The sequence below is a fragment of the Vigna angularis genome, chromosome 10 (assembly GCF_016808095.1).
Source record: "Vigna angularis cultivar LongXiaoDou No.4 chromosome 10, ASM1680809v1, whole genome shotgun sequence".
Lineage (NCBI taxonomy): Eukaryota > Viridiplantae > Streptophyta > Magnoliopsida > Fabales > Fabaceae > Vigna > Vigna angularis.
This window is the reverse complement of record NC_068979.1, coordinates 8719329-8738626: the sequence shown is the minus strand read 5'-3', so window position 1 is coordinate 8738626 and position 19298 is coordinate 8719329. Positions and strand designations below refer to the sequence as shown.

The following is a 19298-nucleotide window of genomic DNA, read 5'->3' as shown; positions in this document are numbered from 1 at the left end:
CCACTCCCACAACGAACGCTCGTTACTTAGCGCTCGTTCGCCACTTCCACAGCGAACGCTCGTTACTTAGCGCTCGTTCGCCACTTCCACAGCGAACGATCGTTACTTAGCGCTCGTTCGCCACTTCCACAGCGAACGCTCGTTACTTAGCGCTCGTTCGCCACTTCCACAGCGAACGCTCGTTACTTAGCGCTCGTTCGCCACTTCCACAGCGAACGCTCGTTACTTAGCGCTCGTTCGCCACTTCCATAGCGAACGCTCGTTACTTAGCGCTCGTTCGCCACTTCCACAGCGAACGCTCGTTACCTAGCGCTCGTTCGCCACTTCCACAGCGAACGCTCGTATTTTAGCGTCCGTTCACCATCTGCCCAACGAACGCTCGTCATTCAGCTCACATATCTAAACGTCCGTCCGTTATGTTCCCCAATGGACGTTCGTCCTCTCCCCCAACGAACGTTCGTTGTTCTGAATCTCTTCCCAGCGTCCGTTCGGCATTTCCATTTCTTTTGTTTGTTCATTTTATTTTCTTTTATTTTTTTATTTTATTTTGTTTTATCTATTTATTTTAGACATTTACTTATCCTAAAATATATATTTAATAATACAATATTGATAGTTTAAATAAAAAGAATTTACAAGAATATTTTGAAAAGGTTTAAGCACACGTGCGACCGCTCGCGTAGGCCTTGTGCTGAAAATCTTTTCCTTTTCTTTTATAAAAATTAAAAATCAAATAAAAATATTTTGAAAAGGTTTAAGCACACGTGCGACCGCTCGCGTAGGCCTTGTGCTGAAAATCTTTTCCTTTTATTTTATAAAAATTAAAAATCAAATAAAAATATTTTGAAAAGGTTTAAGCACACGTGCGACCGCTCGCGTAGGCCTTGTGCTGAAAATCTTTTCCTTTTCTTTTATAAAAATTAAAAATCAAATAAAAATATTTTGAAAAGGTTTAAGCACACGTGCGACCGCTCGCGTAGGCCTTGTGCTGAAAATCTTTTCCTTTTATTTTATAAAAATTAAAATTCAAATAAAAATATTTTGAAAAGGTTTAAGCACACGTGCGACCGCTCGCGTAGGCCTTGTGCTGAAAATCTTTTCCTTTTCTTTTATAAAAATTAAAAATCAAATAAAACTATTTTGAAAAGGTTTAAGCACACGTGCGACCGCTCGCGTAGGCCTTGTGCTGAAAATCTTTTCCTTTTCTTTTACAAAAATTAAAAATCAAATAAAAATATTTTGAAAAGGTTTAAGCACACGTGCGACCGCTCGCGTAGGCCTTGTGCTAAAAATCTTTTCCTTTTCTTTTATAAAAATTAAAAATCAAATAAAAATATTTTGAAAAGGTTTAAGCACACGTGCGACCGCTCGCGTAGGCCTTGTGCTGAAAATCTTTTCCTTTTCTTTTATAAAAATTAAAAATCAAATAAAAATATTTTGAAAAGGTTTAAGCACACGTGCGACCGCTCGCGTAGGCCTTGTGTTGAAAATCTTTTCCTTTTCTTTTACAAAAGTTAAAAATCAAATAAAAATATTTGAAAAGGTTTTAAGCACACGTGCGACCGCTCGCGTAGGCCTTGTGCTAGAAAACCTTTTCCTTCTTTATTAAAAGTACTAAAATATTCCCGGCTACAAGTAATCTCTCAGCTAGAACTACGTTACCCTTGATTCTTCACCAAAAATGGAGATACGTAGGAGCAAGGCCAGTCCTTGTCAGGTTCATTTCCCAAAAATACAAAATCATTTCCAAACAAATTTCTCAAACAGTTTCAGAAAGAACTACGTAACCCTGATTTCTCATTTTGAATGAGAATACGTAGGAGCAAGGTCAATCCTTGTCGGGCCCAAAAAAACTAAAAAATATATTTTGTTTATTTAGAGTTTTATTTTAGGGACAGTTAAACATGTTGAAAACCACATCATATTCGCGTATTTAGTTAAAGGTACTGCCTTTGGGCAGGCGTTGTAGGGTGCTAACACCTTCCCTACGCGTAACCGACTCCCGAACCTAGAATATGGTTTTCGCGGACTGTGTCTTATTATTTTATGGTTTTTCCGTAGTTTTCCAGAATAAACTATGGTGGCGACTCCAAAATCTCTTTTCGAAACCCGTTTCTTTTTTGGATCGTCGTCCCGTCGCGATTCCGGTTGCGACAGAAGGTATACCAACCCTATGGATGAAGTGACTGAGGTGTAGCAACCTCGTGGAGGGTGTACCAACCCTATGGATAAAGTGAATGAGGTGTAGCAACCTCGTGGATGGTGTACCAACCCTATGGATAAAGTGAATGAGGTGTAGCAACCTCGTGGAGGGTGTACCAACCCTATGGAAGTGAATGAGGATTTTGAGTTTGATTATTGGGTTCGACCATTGCCATGCAGAGGGTCGTTTGACAATCTGGACTTGACCATTGCCTTGCAGAGGGTCAAGATCGCAGAGGAAAAAAAGTAAAATTTGTGTGATTGTTTTGAATTGGAAACTTTTGAATTTGTTCATTTGTTTTGAAATTTTGAGATGTTGAATTTTTTATTTTTGAGTGATTTTTTTTTTGAGATAGAACTGAGTGTCCATTTTTTTTTTTTGAAACGAGAAACAAGGTTTTAAAATTTTTTCACATGGTTGACATTATCATTAAACAAGGCATTGCATTTTTGTACATGGATTTTGAAACCTCGATATGTAAGAGAAACATGGTTGATGTAAATTTTGAAATCGGAGGAGAAAACTTTGATGCATGTTGATTTTTTTGTCTTTTTGAAAGAAGAAGATTTGATAAACATTCATGAAAATATGTACCTGATGTTGACTTTTGATCCATGATGGAAGATTATGAAACTATGACACCTTTTTTACTGAGTCAATTTGTTTTCTTTGAAATCATCAAATTTATGACGATTTAGACTTTCACTTTCTTTTTACAATGGATATCCAAATTCTAAAGTCAAATGTTCAAAATGAAGCTTGTGTGCTGGACATTTTCTGATGAAACACCTGTGTATACATGCTTGATATGAGAGGTTGGTTAAAATGATAAGAAAGATTTTTGGCAGGGTTTAGAGGGGACTGAGATGACTTTTTGGGCATATCATTCCTCATACAATCATCAATGAAGATGTAATATGTGGATGTCAATGTGAAATATGATATACCAAAAGGTTACCCCGGTTTGGCGTTTGTGAAAAGGAATGTGGGGGGATAAGTTATAAATCAGGGATTGAGCTTTGCAAAAAAAATTGCCCAAATTTTGGTGGTAATAGATCCAAGATCATGCGAGGCCCAACAAGGGATGCCCTAGTCTTGGTATGAGCTTTGAATATAAAGATGAAGAAATTTGAGATTAACAAAGTTGCTCAATATTTTGAATGGGCCAAAACATATGAAACTCTCAAAGTGGCCCTAGTTTTGGAGAACGGGTGAAAAAGGTTATGTAAAACCTACAAAGTTGCCCCCTAGTTTAGGAATCGAGGAAGGAGTTCGAATGGGATATGAATGTGTTCAAAAATGTGTGATGGATATGGAAATGATTAGCTTGAAAAGATTGCCCCAATTGGCTTGATTTTCCTTCCTATAATTCTGAACAATAGGAACAAACCTTTCTTTTTTTTTCTTTTTTTTCTTTTTTTTTTCTTTTATTCTTGATGAAAATAAATCAATTAGTCAATCTGGACGAAATTGGGTGTTCACACAAGGTAATCCACACACTCACTCATCTTTACACTCGCATAGTCTACTGGCACTCCCCAACACTATGCAAGGTAAATCCACACACACGACTCATCTTTACACTCGCATAGTCTGCTGGCACTCCCCAACACTAGGCAAGGTAAATCCACACACACAACTCATCCGGATTTGTATAACTGTCAAACCAACAGTCGTCTTTGCACTTGCATAGTTCTGCTGGCACTTCCCAACACTATGCAAGGTAAATCCCCAACCTGCCTATATCTGCCATTAAAGGCTATAGACGAGGACCTCCCTCTACTCTCACCACTGACACTGTTCTTCTCTATGTGAGCATGAACAATGCTTTAAGTGTAGGGATAGACAGACCGATCCTAAGTTCACTACAGTTATACCGAACAACCACAACATCACATAACCACTTATAGCCATCTCTCCCTGAGATGCCTACTTCATACTCCATACCACATTTGCATTTACAATTGTATCACATTTCATACATTCTCATTCCACATACATCACATCACATTATACATCCCAAATATTTGCACACTTAATCCAACCCAAGAGTAAAGGAACTTAGAATTCAACATATTTGTAGAATACAATATAACCGAGCACTATTCACCGAACACTGTGGAACGAACGCTACTGGACGAACGCCATTTTCCAAACAACAGGCCGAACACTATTTGGACGGACGTCATTCACCAAAATGATCTGGACGAACGTGCCGACAGCTATATTGCCGAACACTATATTATTTGGACGAACGCTATGAGAATCAGGCCGAACGTTCAAGATGGAAATCTAAGAATACTAACTCAAGGCCGAACGCTCACAAACAAAACAATACCAAGGCCGAACGCTCTCATCACAACCATACCCAGGCCGAACGTTCAAGATTGAATCCTTAGAATACCAATTCAAGACTGAACATTCAAGATGAAAGAAACACTATTAAACCGGACACCATTAGTACGAACGTTTGGACTATTGATCGAACACCAAGAGGACTATGTCGAACACCTAAAGAAGTAGACGATCGTCTAGAATCCGGACCAAATCAACACTTAATCGAACAGTAAGTATTAAATCAAAACCTAACCGAACGGTACTAAATCCAATTCTTAACCGAACGGTGCTAAGCATGCAAGACCGAACGGTAACAGATCAATACTTAACAGAAAACTAACCAATCAAATATCAACCGAACGGTATAAAATAAACCTTGACCGAACCAGACAAATTACTACCTAACCGAACGGTACCAAAAATCATGTTTAACCTATTCTAACGACCGAACGCTATTATCACTTAATACAGTATTAGGACCGAACGTTAATTAATCATTAGCACATATCAAGGACGAACGCCGACGCTCGTATCTGAGAATACAAGACCGAACGCTCATTATATTTTGGCCGACCACTAATTGGTCGAGCCATTTGGACGAACGTCCCATTTTGACTGACCAAAATTGGACGTACGCGCGTTTTGCAGAATTGCACCAGAGTTTCCAGAAAACCCATGCAGTTGATCCAACAAATCATCTATCCTTGGCAACGGGTATTTGTTCTTGATGGTCAGCTTATTTAATTGCCTGTAGTCAATACACAATCGAGAGCTGCCATCTTTCTTCTTTACCAAGAGAACAGGCGCTCCTCAGGGTGATACGCTCGGCCTGATGAACTGCTTGTCCATCAACTCTTCAATTTGCTTCTTGAGTTCAGATAACTCCGCAGGCGACATTCGATAAGGTTGAACAGAGATGGGTGTTGCCGTCGTCACTAAATCAATGGTGAATTCAACTTCTCGAGGAGGGGGAAGTCCAGGTATTTCTTTCGGAAAGACGTCCGGGAATTCATCCACAATCAATCGTCCGTTACTGTTACTGCTGGACGATCGTTCTAAGTTCACTTCTCCCATCTCTTTGTCTGCGTGCGTCATGATCAGGAAACAACTGGCACCTTCCATGATGTCTTCCTTCAATTGACCGAGCGTTACTGACAACTCTTCTTGGTCTTCATCAGGAAATACCAATTCCTTCTTACCACAATCTATGAGAATGTGATTGGTAGCCAACCAATCCATTCCTAAAATCACCTCCAAACCTTGAAGAGGTAAGCAGATGAGATTGACTTTATACTTACGCCCTTCCACTTCTATAGGGCATCTGACGCACATAGTGGACGTCCTAACCTCGCCAGCCGCTGGGGTTGACACCACTAGATCGAACTGCATCTCTCTCACTTCTAAACCCAGTTTTCCAACGCACACCTTCGAGATGAAGGAATGTGTTGCTCCCGAATCATACAATACACAGCAAGATCTACCATATACTAAGCAGGTACTGATGGTGAGTGTACCTGAGCTTGCTGCCTCAGCGCCCGTTATCGCATATACACGCCCAACCGCTTGGGCTCGTCTACCTCTTGGCTGATTCCTTCCAGCGTTCGGTGGTCTCATCACTGCGCGTCTCCCCATGTTGCACTCATTTTCCAGATGTCCACTTCTTCTACAACGAGCGTAGAATTTTCCTCCCATCAGTTGAGGACATGACGAACGGTAGTGTGGTCCTCCACACTGGAAACAAGTGACGTTTCCTTGCTGCCCAGACTGTCCGGCAGTGACTAGCGCTTCAGATCCACTTGTATTTGGTGGTTGATTTGGACGAGTGTAGGGGGTCCTTCTCAGATTAGCATTGTTTCTAGATACGATCGGTCCCCTACCCACCTGTTGTTGCTTCTTATGTTGTTCCGCTTCTGCCATATTCTTCTCCAATACTTTGGCCCTCTCAACCATTGCCGGAAATGAGCGAATACACAGGCTAGAAATTAACACCTTCAAATCACTCCTCAGCCCATTTTCAAACTTTCTGCATTGCCACTCCTCACTGGTAGCCATAGTGTTGAAACGAACCAAGTGCTTGAACTTGTTCGTATATTCAGAAACGGACATTCTACCTTGAACCAGTTGCAGGAAACTCCACCTCCTTGGCAAAACGAACGCTGTCTGGAAAGTATTCCTCATAAAACTTGCTTATGAATACTTCCCATGTGATGGGGCTTTGGGCGTCCATCAAGATGGCTCTCATGCTCGCCCACCAGTGGCTCGCTTCCCTGGTTAGTAGGTATTCAGTGAACGCCAACCTGTTCTCATCCGGACATCTCTTGGCGTTGTAAATCCTCTCCATGTCCCGCAGCCACTGATCTGCCTCATCAGGGAGGCACTTCCACTGAACTTGGCTGGGTGGTGTTGAAGGAAGCTCTCCAAGCTCCATTCAGCCTGATGAGTAGCGTTGGAAGAGGACGCTCCTGGTGTGCCTCTAGTAGCAGCAATGATCTCCATTAACTGCCTTTGAGTAGCTTCAGAGTTGGCGCGTGCGGCCTCCAAACTCTGTAGAGCAGCTGCATTCTGCTCCATTAGGGTAGTGTTTTGTTGTTGTAGTCTATCAATTACTGATTCCAACAACCTAGTGTTGTTGGGCGCATCAGGTTCATTGGCCTGTGGTGGAGGAGGGAGTCTAGGTGCCATTTGTTCTCTGGGAAACAGAGAAAACGAGCGTTAGTCATGTTCAAAGAGTTGAAAAGTAACTCATTAACCTGTTAAGCGAACATGTAACCGGTTACGCGTTTCCACCAATCTCGTGCGTTTCTTAACCGAGGGCACACACGACATTTCGCTCACAATCCGCGCAAATCTCTTCACAATCGCGGGTGACTGAACAGTGCAACCATCCCGCATTTCACCGCAAATCCGTCCGCGCATTTCACTCCAACCGAACGCATAACGAGCTTAATTCCTCGCTCGCAAAACTGTGTGAACAGTTAAATCGCTTCAAACGAACACAAGGTTATAGTATCTGCGATGAATTAAGTTATTCCTTTCTTATCATATATATATATATATATATATATATATATATATATATATATATATATATATATATATATATATGAACTTATCCATGATGCTACCAAATGTGACTATAGTGGCCAGCTACGAAGCAAACAAAGACATAATGAATAATGAATTACATACCTTCTAAATTTTCACCACGTGAAAACATTTTTTTAGGTAAAAGTTTTATTAGATCTTTTCATATTAAGTTTTATTATATTTAAGTAATTTTCCTCATGTTACATGATTTGTAAGATAGTTTTAAAATTTTGATTGTAAGTTGTTATAGATTCTACAAAATTCATTTTTTTAATCTTTTATACCATTTAAAATGTAATTTTATTATATAATTAAACACTTGTTTATGCTTAAAAAGAGTGTTTCGGTGTGGATATTTTCCTGTGTGTCTTTGTTGCTCCTGCTGTCTGGGACGCGTGCTTTTCTCCAATTGTTGTTGTTCATATTCTCCAAAGGAGGGGGAAGTACCTGCAAAGATACTCCGACGCTCAAGTCAGATGTGAGCTATGGAGCCTCAGCTCTCAAGAGAGTGATTATGATACTGCTCTGAAATATTATTTAGGGTCTCTAGAGCATAAAGAGAACGTACCTGGACTTTTGCCCTCTCATTGTATTTATAAGTCGAATAAAAATAACCACCTTACCTAAAAATGTGGTTAGTTACTTAACCGTCTAAGATATTTTATGTAAATATCTTACTACATAACATAACATGCCCCCCAAGTCCGAGTTAACCGTTCTGTTTTATGGACGTGGTAACTATAGGACTTATGGGTTTGAGGGAGGCTGTATTCGCTGTGTTGGGGAGCGTGTTTCTGGTTGTCGTTCATGTGTGAATTGAACGTTTTAAATCAAGGATGAACGAGCAGTGGAGTTTGATGGATCAAGAAGAGGTGGAGACTAACGGCAAAAAGCTAGAATGAGTGAGGCCGAACGTGAGGATATGTATGGCCGAGCGGTAGAAACCGAAGGGAGGCCGGACGACTGTTTGAACGTTCGTACTCATTGATAAAGGGCGAGGCCGAGCGGTCGACTTTTTGAACACTCGTATTTGTCGAGCGTTCGAATCCAAAGGGCGAGGTCGAACGGTCGACTGATTGAACGCTCGTACACATTGATTGTCGAGCGTTCCAAAGGGCGAGGCCGAGCGGTCGACTGTTTGAACGCTCGTTTTCATTGATTGTCGAGCGTTCGAATCCAAAGGCCGAGGTCGAACGGTCGACTGATTGAACGCTCGTACAAATTGACTGTCGAGCGCTCGAATCCAATGGGCGAGGCCGAACGGCCGATTGTTTGAACGCTCGCACATATGGGTTGTCGAGCGGTTGAAACCAACTGACGAACGCTTTTGAGGCTGAACGGCCGACACTATGAACGTTCGTTGACACTGATGGTCGAGCAGTGAAACCAAATGACGAACGCTTTGAGGTCGAACGGCCGACACTATGAACGTTCGTTGACACTGATGGTCGAGCAGTGAAACCAAACGACGAACGCTTTTGACGCCGAACGGCGGAATGTTTGAAAATTTGATGTTCTTGGGCGAACATAAGCTAGGCCAGAGGATGGTCCCCTAGGTGTGATGGGTGTTCTAGGGCGAACATCTACCAGCGGGAGTGTAGCCTTTTGTTCAATGCACCTGGGTGTTCTAGGGCGAACATCTACCAGCGGGAGTGTATCCCTTTATTCAATGTGCCTGGGTGTTCTAGGGCGAACATCTACCAGCGGGAGTGTATCCCTTTATTCAACGTGCCTGGGTGTTCTAGGGCGAACATCTACCAGGTCTAGGAGCGTCTTTCTCGGTTTTGAGTGCTTCAGCACGGACGAGTCTGGTGTTTGCCTATGCATGTAAGGTGTGCTTATCTGTGCTGTAACATTTAGAGAAAAAACAAACCAATGCATTTACAAGGTTTGGAAAATTTAACATAAAAAACAGATGTTGTAAGGCCGTTCGGTTTAGATAGTAGAATTCTCGGTTTTCGGTTGACCGTTTACTGTGACCTGCATAAGATATATATAAAATGCATAAATGAGACCGTTCGGTCGAGTTGTAAACCTGGCGGCCGAACGTCAGTTAGGCCGAACGTTGGACGCTTGAGGCCGCACGTCAAAGAGATCGAGTGACCGAACGCTTCCTGCGGAAATTGCCGAACGTTAATGGAGCGATTGGCCGAACGGTTGAAGCCAAGATGCCGAACGTTAATGAGGCTGAGGTGCCGATCAGGAGGCCGAAGAAGAGTATGGCCGAATGCGGGAGCGCTCGTGTTGAAGAATGGTCGAGCGGTAGAGACTGAACGTGAGGACGAGCGGTTGAAACCGAATGGATGCCGAATGACCGATTGTTTGAACGCTCATATACATAGGTTGTCGAGCGTTTGAACAAAAGGTCGAACATCTTCGAGGTCGAACGGCCGACAGCAAGGACGCTCGTACACAGGGATTGTCGAGCGTTCGAATCCGAAGGGCGAGGCCGAACGGCCGACTGTTTGGACGCTCGTACACACTGATGGTCGAGCGTTCGAGTGGTACGCGAGGCCGAGCGCTAGAGACCGAACGTTGATGATGAACGAAGTGACGAACGCTCTAGGCCGAACGTCAAAGAAATCTAATGGCCGAACGTTAATGCCGAGAGAACGAACGTCATTGGATGTTGGAGCGCTCGTAACCGTGGATTGTCGAGCGTCCTCGAGGCCGGATGGCTGTTCATCAGTTGGGTCGAAGCCGAACGTCCGTGAGATCTAACGGCCGAATGATTGAGTGTTGTGAGATCATGCATGACCGAGCGCTGGAGGCCGAACGTCAATAAGAAAGGCCGAACGGTCAAGGCCAAGCTGCCGAACGTTGATTAGACGGATGGTTGAACAGTTGTCGACAAAGTGGACGATCGGTTTGACGGTCGTAGGCCGTCTATCATCAGTGGTCGACAATTGGGCGATCGGTCACGGACGACCGTATGCTGTATATCACCAATGGTCGACAAATTAGGCGATCGGTCACGGACGACCGTATGCTGGAACGTTTGAGGTTAAGGAGACTGAACGCTGGACGCTGCCGAACGTCAGTGAGACCAAGGTGTCGAACGGTTAAGTGCCGAACGTGAAGAGGCCGATCATGAGTATCAGCGCTCGTGTTGATGTATGGTCGAGCGGTAGAGACCGAACGACATGTGAGGCCGAACGTGAGGACTGTTTGTACGCTCAACACATAGGTTGTCGAGCGGCCGAGTGGCACGTGAGGCAGAGCGCTAGAGACCGAACGTCAATCAGAAAGGTCGAACGATAGAGGCCAAGCTTTAAGAACGTCATTAAGAGGGGTGCCGAACGGTTGAGACTAAGACACTGAATGTCATTGAGGACCAATGGGCGAGCATCAGGTTAGTCGAATGGGCGAACGCTTGTGGATCCGACTGACCGAATGCTGAAGTGTTCGAGGCCATGGATGACCGAACGATTTGAGGGCGAGCGGACGAACGTTATTGAGGCGGGTGGCCCGTTACTGAGGCGGATGGCCGAATGGTTGAGGCTACGAGTGGCCGAACGTTGTGGACCGAGTGGACGAACGTCAGGGGACGCTCAATAACCGAGCATCATTTTGGTCGAATGACCGAACGCTGATTGAGCCGAGCGTCCGCATGCTGGAGTATTTGAGGATGAAGAACCGACAAAAGGTGTGCGGCTCGCTCTTGATGGTCGATCTGGACATTGTCGAACGGTGATGAAGAAGGTTTTGTCGATCGGTCACGGTCGACACTCGGTCTTGTCGGTCGACCAAGGTGGACGACCTTGATGTGCGGCTCGTTCTTGGTGGTCGACCTGGACATGGTCGAAGGTCGTTCGGAGTTTGAGGTTTGGGGAATAGTTGGATGATGTGGAGGCAGAACCGAACGAGGCGTGGATGGCGCGAGTGTTGCGGAAGACGTGGAGAATGGGTCTGACAATGCGGCGTACTTGGAGGCGCCGAAAGGGCTTGTCTCTAAGTTTGGGAATTTAGGGTTTTCGGTTTGCGGATTGTGCGATCGTGGAGATGATAGGGATGACCTAATGGTGCTCCTGTGACAGCAGTGCCTGGTGGCGCGACGGAGGCTGATGGGTGGACCCGATTTGGGGATTGTCTTTGGAACACGTTGGGTGCAGTTTTCAGAAGAGATGTTGCCATTGAAGACGAAGAATGAGAACCTGAGCTCAATTTGGGGATTTAGGGTTTTCCGTTCTCAGTCTCGATTCTGATCTTGGGGGTTTCGATTCCTGTGTGAAGAGCTCGCAATTTTGAATGCATGAAGATGGAGAGGGCAGCGACGCAGTGATTTGAAAAAGCGGCGGCGCCATTGAGCTTTGGGTTTTCATTGATTGGAATTGATTGGAATTGTGGTTTTGATCTTCGCAGTGGCGACGATGAAGGCGGCAGCCCTTTCCGACGAGGATTTCCCGTGTTTACCAACAAAGGAGACGGTGAAACTAGATATTGTTCCGAAGCGTCACGGTCCCTGCAGCAATCTTCAACTCTTTCTTGAATAATTGGATCGTGACATTGTTGTTTCCTCCAAATGGAAGGAAAAACTGGGGTGACGACGTCGAGATTAAAAGAGGCAGTGAAAGAAGTTTTCTCTCATTTGTCCACCATAGTTGAGGGAGGTGAATGATGAGTTTAAGCATGTTTTTGCGCTGGATCTGACCCACAAAGGGGTGTGATTTCAAGGGGCGTGATTTCGCTGATGTGCTCACTGGCGCGATTTTGCAGAGGTGCACGTGCTGGCGTCAATGGCTCGCGGAGGAGACTTCTGGCGGTGATGGAGTAGCTTTATCCGAAGAAATGATTCATCGAGGCCGAGTGCTCCTCTTGTGGTTTTTGTGAGATGACACTCGGCCCCACGGTGGGCGCCAAAATGTTTCTGTGTAAATGTTGTCTGGTGTGTCTTTGTTGCTCCTGGCTGCCTGGGACGCTTGCTCTTCTCCAATTGTTGTTGTTCATGCTTGCCAAAGGAGGGGGAGGTACCTGCAAAGATACTCCGACGCTCAAGTCAGATGTGAGTTATGGAGCCTCAGCTCTCAAGGGAGTGATTATGATACTGCTCTGAAATATATTCAGGGTATTTAGAACATAAAGAGAACGTACCTGGACTTTTGCCCTGTCATTGTATTTATAAGTCAAATAAAAATAACCACCTTACCTAAAAATGTGGTTAGTTACTTAACCGTCTAAGATATTTTATGTAAATATCTTACTACATAACAAAGAGTCTTATATAAGACCCATAATAATTACAGTGAGTACAATATCGCTTAAACATTTTACTTTATTTTTTATTTCCATTTCAAATTTTTTTTGCAATTTAAAAATTAATTTAATTATATAATTGAATAGTTTTTTAAGATATGTCGCAACCGGAATCGCGATGGGACGACGATCCGAGGAATACAACGCGGGGTTTTGAAAAAGAAATTTGGAGTCGCCACCATAGTTTATTCTGGAAAACTACGGAAAAACCATAAAATGATAAGGCATAGTCTGCGAAACTGAGATTCTTGGTTCGGGAGTCGGTTACGTGTAGGGAAGGTATTAGCACCCTACAACGCCTGCCCTAAGGTAGTACCTTTAACTAAATACGCGAATATGATGTGGTTTTCAAAATGCTTAACTTTCCCTTAAAATAAAATTCTAAAGAAACAAAATGTATTTTTTAGTTTTTTGGGCCCGACAAGGATTGACCTTGCTCCTACGTATTCTCATTAAGAATGAGAAATCAGGGTTCCGTAGTTCTTTTAGAAAACTGCTTGAAAATTTGTTTGAAAATTGTTGAGAAAATTTGTTTGGAAAATGATTATGGATAAATTTGGATTTTTGGGAAAGTGAACCTGACAAGGACTGGCCTTGCTTCTACGTATCTCCACTTTTGATGGAGAACCAAGGATCACGTAGTTCTGGCCAGAAAGATTGTTTGTTTGCTTGAAAGTGTTGCTGTTTTTGGTTTTTGAAGATTTTATTTTTTTTTTGGTATTTTTTGTATAAAAAGAGTAAAGGTTTTTAGCACAAGGACGATGTGAGCGATCACACATGTGCTTAACCTTTAAAACATATTTTTGTATTTTTATATAAGGAATAGAAAAGATTTTAGCACAAGGACGATGCGTGCGATCACACATGTGCCTAAACCTTTAAAACATATTTTTGTATTTTTTGAGAAGAAAAAGTTTAGCACAAGGACGATGCGTGCGATCACACATGTGCCTAACCTTTAAAACATATTTTTGTAATTTTATTTTAGGAAGAGAAAAGGTTTTTAGCACAAGGACGATGCGTGCGATCACACATGTGCCTAAACCTTTGAAATATATTTTGTAATTTTATTTAAGGAAGAGAAAAGGTTTTTAGCACAAGGACGATGCGTGCGATCACATGTGTTCTTAAACCTTTAAAACATATTTTTGTAATTTTATTTAAGGAAGAGAAAAGGTTTTTAGCACAAGGACGATGCGTGCGATCACACATGTGCTTAAACCTTTAAAACATATTTTTGTAATTTTATTTAAGGAAGAGAAAAGGTTTTTAGCACAAGGACGATGCGTGCGATCACACATGTGCCTAAACCTTTGAAATATATTTTTGTAATTTTATTTAAGGAAGAGAAAAGGTTTTTAGCACAAGGACGATGCGTGCGATCACACATGTGCCTAAACCTTTGAAATATATTTTTGTAATTTTATTTAAGGAAGAGAAAAGGTTTTTAGCACAAGGACGATGCGTGCGATCACGATCACACACGTGCTTAAACCTTTAAAACATATTTTTGTAATTTTATTTAAGGAAGAGAAAAGGTTTTTAGCACAAGGACGATGCGTGCGATCACACATGTGCTTAAACCTTTAAAACATATTTTTGTATTATTTGAGAAAGGGAAAAGGTTTTTAGCACAAGGACGATGCGTGCAACCACACGTGTGTCTAAACCTTTAAAACATATTTTTTATATTTTTAATTTTATTTTATTTGTAAATTTTATGTAAAACGAAACAAAGAAGCCAATAGACAAAAATAAAACGAAACAGGTGGGGAAACTATACAAGGGGTTACGTACAATACAGACCAAATAATCAAATAAAGAGACAAGCATAAGAAATAAAACAAAAGAAAAAGCCCAACAGGAATAGGGGTACAAAGATAAAAACCAGGGGTGCCGAGTGAAATTGAAGCTCCTTTGTTTGGGCCAATACTCTTCTTCTCCAACTTTGGATCTGCTGGGGTGTAAACATGAAAAATGGAGGTGCATCTCGAAATGTGTGTCAGGTCCAATTCCTTCTTTATTTTGTATTTTGCTGGCAGAAAAACACACCACAGTCTCTTGATTCCAACGTTGACAGCCACTTCCCACCTCATGTTCTTGCCGCTGGCGATGCGGGTTGGCGGACGGACGTCGCGGTAGCAGGCGAGGCAGAGCGAGGCGGTGTCGGCCTTGCAAGTGACATTCGCGGGCGCCCACTCGCAGACCTCACAGAGTGTAACGCGTGGATGGCGCGAGGCGAAGGTAATGAGGTGGATGATGGTGGTTCGGTGATTGCGGACAAGAGTAGCAGAGGGAGCCAGCGTCCCTAGGCCGTGGGCATGAGGTGTTGGCCGTGTGTAAGGATGATGATGTTGGGTGAGGTAATAAGGAAGAAGATGATGAAGTTGGTCGTGAGGTTCCAGATGAAGGTGATAGTGGGTGCTCGAGGGTGGCTATGACAGTGGGTGAGTATGGATGAAGATGACGACTGGGTGAGGATAGGTGGTGGCCGTGAGGTGTTGGTAGTGGCTAAGTATAAGGTGTAGAAAGTATGTTCTAGATGATGGTGATCATGTTGGCTGTGTGAATGATGATGGTCCTCCAGTAGCCGTGGGTGTTTGACCGTGTCAAGATGGCTATGGTAGTGAGTGAATATAGAGGATGGGCAGTTACTAGTAGCAGTGGGCGTAGGGATGAAGAGATGGATGTTGGAGGTGATGGGTGCTCCTAGTAGCCGTGAGCGGTGGAGATGAAGGGAGGCTTGAAAGCTTGGTTCTCTGGTCTGAAAAGTGGTAGTGGAAGGAAAAGGTGGCTGGAAGGGTGTCGCGGGGGAGCCAGTGCCCCCCCCCCCCCTAGCCGTGGTCACCAGGTGTTCCAGATGAATGAAGAGTAAGATGAAGACGATGTGATGAAGATGATGATGTTCGAGAGAATAAGGATGGTGACGGGAAATGTAGTGGAGGTAGTAAGTGAGTTGTGAAGAAGAAATGGTTGGGATGGTTACGGATGAGAGGAGCAGAGGGGTTGGAGAGTGGTCCGAGAAGTGTCTGATAGATGATGGATGTTGGCAGTGTATAAGGTGTTGGCCGTGAGGTGTGTTCCAGATGAGGAACTTCCCCGTAGCCGTGAGTGTTGGAGGTTCAGTGTTGGAGCAGTGTTGGAGATGATAGTGATGTTGTTGGTCGAATGGTAAGGATGAAGATGGTGGGCTGGAGTGGGTGAATATAGGTGTTTGGCCGTGCGTGTTAGCAGTGGCCGTGGGTGTCAAGATGGTTGGGTATGATGATTGTTCGGTAACAACAGACATGTACAAATATTCACAACACTATGCATCTATTTAACAGCACCACATGCAAACTTAACACATGCAAACTTAGCAACAACATAACATAGACATGTTCAAGGGCAACGCAACAGAGATATGTTTAAGGGCAACGTAAAAGAGACATGAGGGCAAGTAACCAATTCAGTAAAACATGGAGTGCAAGGAATTACTTACCTTTTTGAAGCTTGGTTCGGATGGATTCTTTCTCCTTGTGGCTGACCTTCTTTTTCCAGTAACCAGTCCCTGTTTCTCCTCCCTCTTTGGATTGATCTCTCTTTTTCAATAAGATGCTCCTTCCCCAATTCTCGGAGTAATGTCTCTTGTTCCTCTCCCGATGAATCCTCTCCTTTGCCCTTTTCTCTTTCGTAATCTCCTCCTCCCTTTTTTCGTCACCTCTGTCCCATGAGAATCCCCTAGTCTTAACGGTGTAAAAGGCAACTGTAGCAGGGAGAGCCGATCGCCGTACGGAAGGACGCCCACGTAAAGGACCGTCCGCCCATGTAGATGCCCACGTCATCCGAACTACAAAGGACCGTCCGCCAATTTAGATGCCCACGTCATCCGAACTACAAAGGGCCGTCCGCCCATTTCGATGTCCACGGCACATGGGCGGACGCCCATACCTCGGAGCCGGCCAAGTCAGTAATCATCGTGGCTTAAGGTAAATTAACCTGGTTCGAAGGTAAGTAGAGATTAGAAGCTATTGGGCTATGTTGGGCCGTGATTAACTTTTCACTAATCCCAAGCCCATAGCAAAAACTATAAATACAGGTCCACGGTGAGTGGTAGATAGGTTACATTGAATGCACATTTATTACTATCCCTGAGAAAAGCCATTGCTCTAAGACTGACTTTGGCATCGGAGAATCTTTTGCAGGTCTCCACCCCTCAGGATCAAGAAGAGAATCAAGACTTAAAGAGAAGATCAGCCACTAGAACAGGAAAGCAGGAGAATTTGGAGATTTAGTATAGCACAGCCCTACACATCCGAAACAGCAACTTTACAGAGTTGCCAAGATGGGCTTCGTGGAAGACAACGTGAAAGTGTCAGAAAAATGATTCCCTTCTTCCCTTTTTAATTTGTGAAACCCATACTGCGAGTGGCTTTCACTTTGGCCGCGTGGTGTGCTTGATCATGTGCTCCCAGCAATTACTGTGATGTGGTCTGCTCCTCTTCCAGCCAGGCCTTGAGTATGGAGCTGCCCATGCTGCCAACGTGTTGCTCGCGTGTCTATTTCCAGCCATGCACCCACCTTTCTCCAAATTAAAATCCAAAAGTGAAAGTCTGCCAAAAATATTCTCTTGCAGAAACTGTGACATCCCAAAAATACAACCAAAAGTATATATTCAGAAAAATCACTTTTAACAATAATCCAAAACAGTTTTTCCACTAAGAATTTAAAATTTTAGAAACGAACGAGCGCTCAAGGACGAACGTCCTTGAGTACAGTTACGACATAACGAACGAACGCGCCAAGCCACACGTCTTACAATAAGAGTTACAAATGAAGTCGAACGCACAAATAAAAACCTGACCGAACGGTTTACATGGTAAAAATACCGAACGGTCAAACTTAAAAGAAAACGAATGAGTAGGTCGAACGACCACTCAGTTCAACAACTACACTACTAGCCGAGCGTCTCACTGCTCGGTCTTCACTTCCACATCAACCAGGTTCTCTTCGTTCAGCGCCTCCTCCAAACGCTCGTCTCCCTCTGCTCACATCCACATGGATGATCATTGCAATGACAAGACGGACGTACATGACGAGACAACACAAGGAAAAACGCAGGGTAAGCTTATGTAATTTAACTCATGCATCAACATATAAATTCCAGCAAACAGTTCATTTCACACATACATATCAACGTACGCATTCATCACACATCAATATATTTTAACGCACGTACGAAATAAAACTCAACACAACTGATTGTCCGGACTGTATGAATTTCCCGTGTAGCTACGACGATCGCGCACCCGGGTGGTGTGGTAACTGGCATTCTCATCAGCTGCCACCCGAGGTTAGTCCGTTCCGTCCAAATTACAGTTATGTGACGAGGACCTCCTGCCGTTCCCACGCATGACATACCCCCTCTATGTGAGGACGAGTACTCACGGAACATCAGGATCAGATCGTCCGCTAAGTCTGGCCACGGTCACACTTTACAAATTCTCATAATCATAAGAGTGGTTCCTCCCCGGAACGCTCGTTCAACCTTCATACTTTCATTTCATCTCATATACTGTTCATCATTCACTATTCATCATACATTCATACTTTCATTTCATCTCATATACTGTTCATCATTCACCATATGTCAATCCATAATCATTTTCATCATTCATAAGTAAAACACCAAAAACCGAACGTTCTGCCCCCAATAAGACCGAGGACGAACGCTGGGAGTAAGACCAAAGGACGCTCGTTCGAATAAGAGTACGAACGGCAGAATTTCAATGACGTACAAGAATAGATGCATAATACACTGTTCATTGGACGAACGTTGTTTACCCTGAGAATCAGTTTAAGGAACTGACGCTCGTGAATATTCCAGAAATAATTTAAGTGTAGAGGCCCTAGGCCGAATACATCACACGCGAACGTTTCAAGACTTCAAAGGAACGTCTATAAGACTTCTCAATCTGGAAATCCACTTCCAGTCAATGACCGAACGTAGCAAATATGAAGTTGGACGTACGCTAATTTGCAATAAGAGTACGAGCGCTCAAAACAATAGCGAGCGTCATTTAGGACGAACGCTCAGCATAAGACCGAGCCTCATTTTGAGCGAGCAGTCGGTATAAGACCGAGCGTCAATCTGAGCGTACGTTCAGTGCAAGACCGAACACCATTTAGCGCGAGCGCTCAGTATAAGACCGAGCCCCATTTTAGGACGAACGCTCATTACAAAACCGAGCACCATTAGAACGAACGTTCAGTATAAAATAGAACACCATTTAGGACGAACGCTCAGTTCAAACCGAGCACCATTTGGACGAACGCTCAATGTGAGACCGAGCACCAATTAGAGCGAGAGTTCATTATGAACCGAACACAAAACAGAACGAGCGTTCAGTATAAGACTGAACACCAACTAGGACGAACG

At 43.6% G+C, this 19298-nt stretch overlaps 1 protein-coding gene across 1 annotated transcript; it reads right to left on the bottom strand.

Moving 5' to 3' along the window:
* Positions 1 to 5350: 5350 nt before the first annotated feature.
* Positions 5351 to 6646, bottom strand: LOC108334815 (uncharacterized). The gene is made up of 2 exons (XM_017570748.1): positions 5839 to 6646; positions 5351 to 5745 (listed from the first exon to the last, which is right to left on the bottom strand). The coding sequence occupies exons 1-2, from the start codon at positions 6644 to 6646 to the stop codon at positions 5351 to 5353; spliced, it is 1203 nt and encodes a 400-aa protein (XP_017426237.1).
* Between the last annotated feature and the right edge of the window lie 12652 nt (positions 6647 to 19298).

Coding starts and splice junctions, on each gene's coding strand:
- LOC108334815 (XM_017570748.1), bottom strand. CDS start 6,646: ATGTCCGTTTCTGAATATACGAACAAGTTCAAGCACTTGGTTCGTTTC. Junction 5,746..5,838: donor CCCTATAGAAGTGGAAGGGC/GTAAGTATAAAG, acceptor ACATTCTCATAG/ATTGTGGTAAGAAGGAATTG.